This window comes from Myotis davidii, unplaced genomic scaffold (genome assembly GCF_000327345.1).
Source record: "Myotis davidii unplaced genomic scaffold, ASM32734v1 scaffold1065, whole genome shotgun sequence".
NCBI classification, from domain to species: domain Eukaryota; kingdom Metazoa; phylum Chordata; class Mammalia; order Chiroptera; family Vespertilionidae; genus Myotis; species Myotis davidii.
In genome coordinates this window covers 1,294,750-1,303,527 of record NW_006297281.1, presented here as the reverse complement: position 1 = coordinate 1,303,527, position 8,778 = coordinate 1,294,750, and the positions used below count along the sequence as shown (strand labels likewise).

At 60.8% G+C, this 8,778-nt stretch overlaps 2 protein-coding genes across 2 annotated transcripts in view; both read right to left on the bottom strand.

Moving 5' to 3' along the window:
• The window catches only part of ANKRD39 (ankyrin repeat domain 39), a 25,385-nt gene that overhangs the window by 13,871 nt on the left and 2,736 nt on the right, over positions 1–8,778 (bottom strand). Inside the window, exon 2 of the mRNA XM_006773070.2 lies at positions 1,211–1,215. Coding sequence (XP_006773133.2) covers positions 1,211–1,215 — 5 coding nt within the window. The remainder of the gene's footprint in view (positions 1–1,210; positions 1,216–8,778) is intronic.
• SEMA4C (semaphorin 4C) lies at positions 825–8,509 on the bottom strand. Its single transcript, XM_006773069.2, has 14 exons — positions 8,286–8,509; positions 6,395–6,543; positions 6,014–6,076; positions 5,521–5,619; positions 5,336–5,432; positions 5,112–5,228; positions 4,864–5,015; positions 4,608–4,783; positions 4,275–4,419; positions 3,966–4,188; positions 3,711–3,823; positions 2,780–2,937; positions 2,623–2,693; positions 825–2,494 (listed from the first exon to the last, which is right to left on the bottom strand). The coding sequence occupies exons 1-14, from the start codon at positions 8,392–8,394 to the stop codon at positions 1,662–1,664; spliced, it is 2,505 nt and encodes an 834-aa protein (XP_006773132.1). The 5' UTR covers positions 8,395–8,509; the 3' UTR covers positions 825–1,661.

The window sequence follows — 8,778 nt, the reverse complement described above, 5'->3', positions numbered from 1 at the left end:
ACCCGTGGGAGGCAGGAGCCGCTGTAACCCCCGCGGGCAGGGACGGAGCTCGGGTTGGGCGGAACCCCGTCCCAGTGGCGCCCAGTTTGCGGACTCAGCCTTCAGACCTCAGAACGTCGTCGCAGGTCCCAGCAGGTGTCCCGCAGCCAAGGCCCGGCGCTGCAGCCCGTTGTGGCCACAGCAGCCCCGCGCGTGCAGGACGCGGCACCCAGGCCTCCAGTGCCCGAAGCTGCTGCAGCCTGGAGAGCGGAGGCGGGACCACCTCCTCCCGGGCAGCCCAGCCTCAGCCAGCCCGCCTCCAGTGCGTCCAGGGAGCGGCCCCCCCGCCTGCCCCCCTGCCCTTCCCGCTTCTGGGAAGTCAGTTCCTCTCCGCTGTGACTCCCAGTTCCCTGCTTCTCCCTCGGGCCAGAAGCCAAGGCCGGCTCCCGGAGGCCTGGGCCCCAGCCCCACGGCCACCCCTAGGGGGAGGGTGGTGGAGAAACCCTGGAGTCCGGTCGCCCCTCTGGAGGGCTCAGGCAGGCGGCCCAGGGCCATGGGGAGTGGGATGGTCCAGCCCGAGTCCCACAGGGACCCTTCCCTCTTGGCACTCAGGGTTTAGCCTCAAAATGTCTCATTCCAGTCCTAACCGGTGTTGCTCAGTGGATGGAGCCTCGGCCTGCGGACTGAAGGGTCCCAATCAAGGGCATGTACCTTGGTTGCGGGCACATCCCCAGTAGGGGGTGTGCAGGAGGCAGCTGATCGATGTTTCTAACTCTATCCCTCTCCCTTCCTCTCTGTAAAATCAATAAAATATATATTTTTAAAAAAGTCTCATTCCAGTCAGCTTCATTTTCTCCATTTTATTTGTCAATATAAAAATACTCAAATATTTACAACAAATAAATACGCGGGGACACAATAAGTTACACTGTTAGGAGCCCTCCTCCAGGTCTGGGAGAGAGGATATGCCATAGCCGCAGCATGCCCACCCTCTCCCCCGCCCCACACCTCTCCCAGCCCTGTCAGGGGGACAAGTACAAAATACCAGAAACCCCAGGGCCACTGGGAGGCCCTCCCTCCCTTCCTCCAAACACACAGGAGGTTCCACTCCCTCCCCCGAACCCTGAAAACATTCACCACCCTGGAAGCAGGACGAGGCCCACCCCAGAGCCCTGCACTCCCCCAGGGGCACAGCACCCTGCCCAGCCCACCCCCATATGTACATCCCTGCCCCTCCTGGGGACAGTGGGGGTAAGAGAAGCAAAGTGTTCGACCCCTTCCCCTTCATAGCTCCAATGACTCACCAGGAGGACCCCAGGCCAAGGGAAGACTCCACAGAAACAGAAGACGTCACACAAACACACCCACGTGCACACACACACATACACAAACACACCCATATCTCCAACTTCTGTCCTGAAGGTTTGGCTGCTGGGGTCCCGTGTCTGTGATTCACAGCCCCTCACAGAGAGGAGGAAGACGCCATGTGGCGGCTGGTGCCTTGGTGAGCCACACCAAGTGGCAGTGCCCGTGCTGAGCAGAGCAGGTCCTCATGGGCGAGCAGGTGCTGGGCAGGATCCGTCCCAGTAGAGCAGGTGCCCACGCCATGTCCCTGAGGTAGCTGGTGCCTGTGCAAAAGTAGGAGCCACGGCCCCCAGGCTGCCCCACCGACGTGGGGTCCCTCATACCGAGGACTCCTCGGGATTGGAGTCCGGGAGGGGCTGGCGCTGGTGCAGTTTGCGCCTCATCTCGTCCGCCAGCTCGGGCAAGGGGTGCCCAAGCCCCTCGCTGTGGTCCTCCCCACCTAGCTGTAAGCGCACATAACCATTGGCATTTGAGTTCCGCCCACCCCCCAGGTGAAGCCGGGTTGGGGATGGCAGGGGCTGGCCAGGGATGCCAGGAGGCGGGGAAGGGGGCCCAGTCCCCGGCTGGCACCGGGCGTGTCCAGGCACAATCTTGAGGGAGCCATCTGAATAGTAGTAGCCAACGGGGTCCCAGAGCTTCTCATCAGTCTCGGGGCCAGGGCGGAAGGGGGGGCTGGTGGGCTCCTTGGGAAGCTCCAGAGGGTACACCAGGGTCCTCTCTGCCGCCTTGGCACCTTTCTCCAGCTCCTCACGCAACCGACGGCGCAGTGACAAGACGAGCAGCAGCAGCACCAGGCACACGGCCCCCAGGGCCACCACAGCCAGCCATACCAGCCCCAGGTTTTCCAGGGGGGCCCGGGCCTCCAGGGTCAGTGAGGAGCCGGCCACCACAGCAACCAGGTAGCCTTCGGCAGCCAGCCGTGCCCCCTGCTCCTCCGAAAAGCAGTGGTAGGCCCCGGCGTGGCGGGGCTGGGCGGCCATCACGACCAGGGCCTGGAGCCGAGCATCATAGAGGAAGGATCCAGGCTGTTCCACAGGGAGGTCCCGGCCCCCAAAGGTCCATCGGGCATGGGCCAGGTTGGAAGACAGGCGGCAGGGCAGCACCAGGTCTGTGCCCGCCACCACCGTGATGTTCTTGGGCGTGAGCCTGACTGCAGCGGCCGGGAGAGGAGAGGGAGCAGAGTCAGTGCAGGAAACCCAGGGCCAAAGGGAAGTGCAGACACTCCAGCTCTGGCCCAGGGCCCATCCCGCTGGGAGGGGGACAGAACGGGCGGCTCACCTTTCTTACTGCCACGGAAGTTGCAGATGCCCGAGGTGTCTGAGACTGTCACTTGCTGGATCAGCAGGGATCTGGTTGGGGAAGAGGGTCCATCAGCATCCCTGCTCCCACCACCTGCCTCCCCTCCTGGTCCCCATAGGAGGAGAGTCCCACTTACCCAGAGCGGCCGCCCACGGCCACACAGCGGCTGGCGTTGACGCTCCAGGCGCAGTAGGGGTCCCGAGCGAGGATGCAGTCGGCACAGGATCGATACTTCACGCAGTCGGCCAGGGGTAGCTGAACCAACTGTGAGCGGGAACCTGCAAACAGCAGCTTCTGCAAGAGAAGCAATGGGTATAGGAGAGGGCCCACCAGGCCCGGACACGGCATGGGCACAGCTGGGACTGCTGCGGGCAGCACAAGGCAAAAGGGGCCAAGAGAAGGGAGAACCGAAGATGGAAATCGAAGGACCAAAGAACACAGGGAGGGCTTATTACAAGCCAGACCCCATCCTAAGCACCTTATAAGGGTGACCTTACTGGAGAGGAACAGTAGCCCCGTGGTGCTGTGTATAATCACACATTCACACACACACACACACACACACACACACACACACACACACACACACGGCTCCAGTGCGGTATAAATAGTGCAGGAAATATGTTTTCCGCAAGGCCCGGCAGCCCTCCCAATCGTACCAGCCGAGCATAAGGTGTTTTCCTGTCTGCATGGTGACTGCTAATCTGTGTTTCTTCACCAAGACTTTCTTTCTACCATCATTCCATGTTCCGGGGAACAATTTGAGCCCCAACAGTTGGTAAAAGGGGAGCATGTGAAACTTTAGGTGCGGCAACAGGCTAGAAAAGGGAAAGGTGCTGAGTGCACCTCAGGGGAGGGGGCAAGGTATGGGGTCAGGACTGGGGGGCAACGCAGCCTCACTGGGACCTGGCCATGTACACGGCCTCTGGGGAGCAGGATCCACTGGGACTGACCTGGAGCTCGCCCCGAGCTGAGCGAGGGTGCTGGAGCGCCTCCCCTGCCCTAAAAGGGCCAAGCACAGAATGGGGGAGGTGGAGGAAGAGCTGTGGGCGGGGCCTGATGATTACCTTGCTCCGGGACAGGACCAGGCTTTTCACAGGCTCCTGGTCAAACACCTGCAGCTCCTCGATCAGGTGGACCCAGGGCCCCAGGCTGACAGCCTTAAGTAGCCAGCCGTCTCCTGTGAGGGGGTTGGGGAGGACAGGTGTCAACGAGAGAGCCCACGGGCTGGGGCAGCCCCAGATCACCCTATCCTCGCCCTATCCGGGCACACAGGCCTTCAGCCAGCCTCTAGCAGCTAGGCCCGCATGCCACGTGCCTACCTGTGGCAATGAACAGCACTGTATAGGAGGCTCCATCAAGCCCCGTGACCCGGTCAGCCACCAGGTGGGTGAAGTTGGTGTCCTTCTTTACGAGCAGGGGCCGGCCCCAGAGGGGCCTCACCTGCTCCTCCAATAGGGGGTGTTTCTTGATGAAGTTGAGGGTGTTGTCGGGCAGCTCCAGAGAACTGGTGTAGCCGTGGTGACGGTGCCAGTTGTTGATGCACTGGAGATTGGGGCCGGGGAGGGCGGTCAGTCAATGGGATTAGCACAGGGGCTGAGGGCAGCAGTGCACCCTCGGGGGCAACTCACCGAGCCCGGCCGGGGGCTGGGTACTGGGTCGGTGTAGCGGCCCCACTTCTGGGATTGCTCGTGGTACTCCTTGTAGGGACCCTCGAACACCCTCTGAATCTCTTCCAACTGGTACTCACAGACTGCTGACAGGTCCACATCACCCCTGTCACAGCAAGGGAGGGACCCCGGGGGTCAGGCTTGGTACCCACGTCCCACTGGGAGCAGATACCCAACATCCTCCTTGGCTTCCAGATAACTGGCCAGCCGGCCTCGCCCAGAGGCCTGCACCACAAACCATCCCTAACCCGAAGACCTGCTTCTCCCCACCCCAGTGACTCCTGGCCAGCTCACCATCGTGCCCGAAAAACCGCAAAGAAGGTGGTATTATGCCAGGAGGTGCCCTGCAGGGTGTGCAGCGCCTGTAGGTGGCTGAGGTAGAGGTGGCGACTGGGGGCCGAGCACACCAGGTGTGCCTTCAGGAAGGTGGTCCACTTCTTCTGCAGGGTCCGTGCGCCCCCCACGTCTCCCTGGCAGATGGCAAGGAGACACTGGCAGTCAGCCCGGCCCGGCTGGCAGGGCTCCCAGCACTCACCGCCACAGACTGTACCTTGCAGACCCGGGCCACACGGGCCACCACCTGCTCCATGTAGCAGTTGTACTCCAAGGCCCGCTCGCTGAAGAAGAAGTAGACCTTGTCATCGTCCCCCGTCAGGCTCCCCACGCTCTCCGGGACGTAGGCAGAGCCGACAAAATGAGGTTCTACGGGAAGGGGAGGAGACTTAGCGAGGCCCTAGTGATGCCTCCCCCCCAGAGCTCCCGCAGTGCCCACACCAGCTCCAGCTCCTAGGCGCTCACCGTTGAGCCAGAAGGCCAGGTACTCTGTCTTCATGGCATGGTGGGGCCCCATGTTACGCAGGATGATGGGCTCTGTGCCCAGGAAGTTGTTGAGTGTGGCCGAGTACAGCTCGCCATCTATGGAGACAGGATCAGCCAGACCAGGTGAGCGGACACGCAGGCCACACAGCCCCGGTGGGAATGAGCCCTGGGGGACACCCAGCCTACTGCAGGTGGGAACTCACCCACAAGGAGGCCAGTGTGGCCCTTAGCCGGGTCGTAGGGACACTTCCCCTTCCCATCCTCAAAGGCTCCACGCTCCAAGGTGAAGGTGACCATGTCCTGAGGCAGGGAAGAGACAGAGAGTGAGGTGCAGAAGGCCCGGCGTTCAGAGCAGCACACGCAGGGCAGAGGGAGGGGCAGCACTCACGATGTAGGCACACTTGGGCTGGAAGGCGTAGGTGCCACACACATACAGGTGGGACGCGTTGTACGGCTGCAGGAAGCGGATGAAGTTGAAACACTCCGTCTGGGGAGAAAAGTGGATCCAGTTAAAAGAGAATGGGGGTTCCAGTTAGAAGAGGGCCTGAGAATGGGGGGTCCAATTAAAAGAGGGCCTGAGAATGGGGGTTCCAGTTAAAGGAGGGCCAAGAATGGGGGTTCCAGTTAAAAGAGGGCCCGAGAATGGGGGGTCTAGTTAAAAGAGAAGGACCTGAGAATGGGGGTTCCAGTTAGAAGAGGAGGGCCGAGAATGGGGGGTCCAGTTAAAAGAGGAGGGCCCGAGAATGGGGGACACTGGACGGAGTTCAGGACCCAGACCAGGAATGAAAAGGGAGCCCTAGGCAGAGCGTGGGCCATGAGGCCCAGCCAAGGAGAGACAAAGGCTCCTGCCCCCAGCTCCTTGGTCTGTCCCAAGCACCCACCTGGTTGTTCTTCCCTTTCTGGACACACTCGGTCTTCTTCTCCACGGGAGCTGCCCACGAGATCTGGGGACAGGACGGGCACCGCAGCAACGTCACAGGTGTACACTGAGCATGTGCCCAAGCATGGCCTGTGGCAGCCACAGGAATACCAAGTGACAGTACATGGTCCCCAACCCTGGGATCTGACTCATAGAGGACATAGGCTCCACACGGCCCCATGGTAGCAGAACCTAATGAGTGCTGCAGATGGCAAGACAACTTGCGCACTCTGCCCACAGTGGCCTTGCAGATCCAGCAGATTCCCAAGGGGCAGCCTGACCATGAGCCTCTGGGGTCCTGCCTGTTATGGGCCTGTATGCCTCCCGCTCCCCCACCTCTCACCACTCCTCGCAGCTCCAGAGCCTCCACGCTGAAGGCAAACAGGGTCTCCCGGGCCCCAACGTACAGGAGCCCGGTCTGCTCGGTCAGGGTCAGCGTCAGAAAGTCCTGGATGCCCGTTTGGGAGAACCGCCGCACCACGGGGGCAAGCTCTGCAGGGACAAGATGGGAGTGAGCAAGGCTGTGGATAGGGGGCCTTCTTAGGGCTCCAGGCACCCCCCCACCCCAAATCAGCCTTCCTCTACACCAGAAGTTTTCAACCAGCGTGCCATAAGATTTTTAAAATATGCAATACCTGCCCTAGCCGGTTTGGCTCAGTAGATAGAGCTTGAGCCTGCAGACTAAAGGGTTCCGGGTTCGATTCCGGTCAAGGACACGTACCTTGGTTGCAGGTTCTTCCCCAGTCGGGCCCTGGTCAGGGCTCGTGCAGGAGGCAACCAATCGATGTGTTTCTCTCACATCGATGTTTCTCTCTGTCTTTCCCTCTCCCTAAAAATCAATGGAAAAATATCCCGCAGGTGAGGTTAACAACAAAAACCATGCCCAACTATTTTAGTCAGGGGCACTGACCACTTTTCCCTTATATTGTCCAATACAAAAAATGACAATAGGCAATATAACAGTAGTTGGTGTGCCACAGAATTTTAGTAATTAATTTATGTGTGTCATGAGATGAAAAGGTTGAAAAATCGCTGCTCTATGCAATGGTCTCCTGGGCCTACTTGTCCTTGTTCCCCACATTAGGGCTAGCAACCCCACAAGCAATGCAGCCCAGTGCCCTGAGGGCACTAAAGCGCATTTCCTGAGTTGCCGCCTGGCTGACAGCTCCTGTGGGCTCCTCGCTTTCCCTGGGAAAGCCTGGGAGGAGGCACATCTGAGCTGTGAGGAGGAAGGAAGGACATCTCAGCCACAGCTTCCGGCCAGAGGAAGCCATCAGAATTATGGCTCCCACTCTCAGGCCAGCAGCGCCTCTGGCTGCAGAGCTGGGCATTCTCCTTCCCAGCTCCACAGCTGCCTCTTCCTTCTTTGCTCTGCTGCCCACTGCCCACATCAGAGTCCAGCCAGACCCCACCCCTGACCCCGCAGGGCAGGGCATACCGAAGTTGAGAGCGCTCCTTGTCTTAGAACCCCCCCACTCCACTCAGACAAATCCAGGCTGCCCGACATACCAGCACAGCTGGCCCCTGCAACAGGCGGGGGATGGCAGGGGAGACCGGAGGCTGGGACCAGAGAGGGTGCTGACGCCTGGGGGCTGGGAAGCCAGGCAGGGCACTACGGCATCCACATAGTCACAGGACCCCTATGTCGGCTCCCAAATAGCTGCTGGCCCGTCCTCAGGGTCCCCCTAAACCAGCTTAGTCTTTGGAGCCAAAGATGGGCCCAGACACAGGTAAGGAAGGGCTTCATTAGCACCTGAGTGCCGCCTGTGGGAGGTGAGCTCATCCCAGGTCCCCAGAGCGCAGGGATGACACAAACACCTGACATCACCCCTTGGTGCAGGTGCGCGCACCGTTAAGGGCTGTCAGGTCCGTGGTTCTCCCACATGAGCACGTGCACACACACCCACCCAGGGCCACCAGGTCGCAGGCCTTGGCTGTAAGACGCGGGTTCGGGATTCTCTGGCCGGACTCAGTGAGAGTGGCAATGTCAGAAGGCAGGCACGGGGAGAGGGATGCAGAATGGGGCCTGCGGGTCCTGAGCATCAGAGGCAGGGGGTAGCCCAGGTCCTGGCTGGACCATCAGTTCTAAGTCCCTGGGGTCAAAACTGGGTCACACGCCTCGGCGGGCCTTACCAGCAGAGTGAAGCCGGCACAGCCAAGGGGGCAACCCTCAGCGTCTCTTCCCTCCTGGCCCCTCTCCCCAGCTGGTCTGTCTCCTGATTTCAGACACTCACCCCCAGAAGAGACCGTCTTGCGGGGCACCAGGTTCCACCACATCTCAGCCCCAAAGCCCAGGCCCCACAGCCCCACAGCCAGCAGCCAGCCAGCCCAGTGTGGGGCCATGGCACGCGCCTGGCTAAAGCTCCAGGCCAGCTGCCCTGCTGGGGAAAGAAAAGGGTCAGAATCAGCCCGCGCACAGACCGGAAGGCACTGCCAGGACAGCCAAGCTCAGGCCCCCTAGGAGCCGCCTCCCCCTGCCCCAGTCCTAGGAGCAGAGAGCAGAGACCTAGTGCCCTCTCACACCTGAGCGCCCCCCCTCCCGCCTCCAAAGGACCAGGGAGTCTCCCTGAAGGGGTGGGGCCGAGGGGGGGAGGAGGCCCTCCCCCATTCCCTCTCCTCAACAGGAAGTTGTTTAAGAAAATAAAAAGGGTCCCCTCCCCCATACCAGGCCTGACAGGTTCGATGATTTTTGAAAGTAACCTTTGGAAGCAAGACTTGACCCTGCCG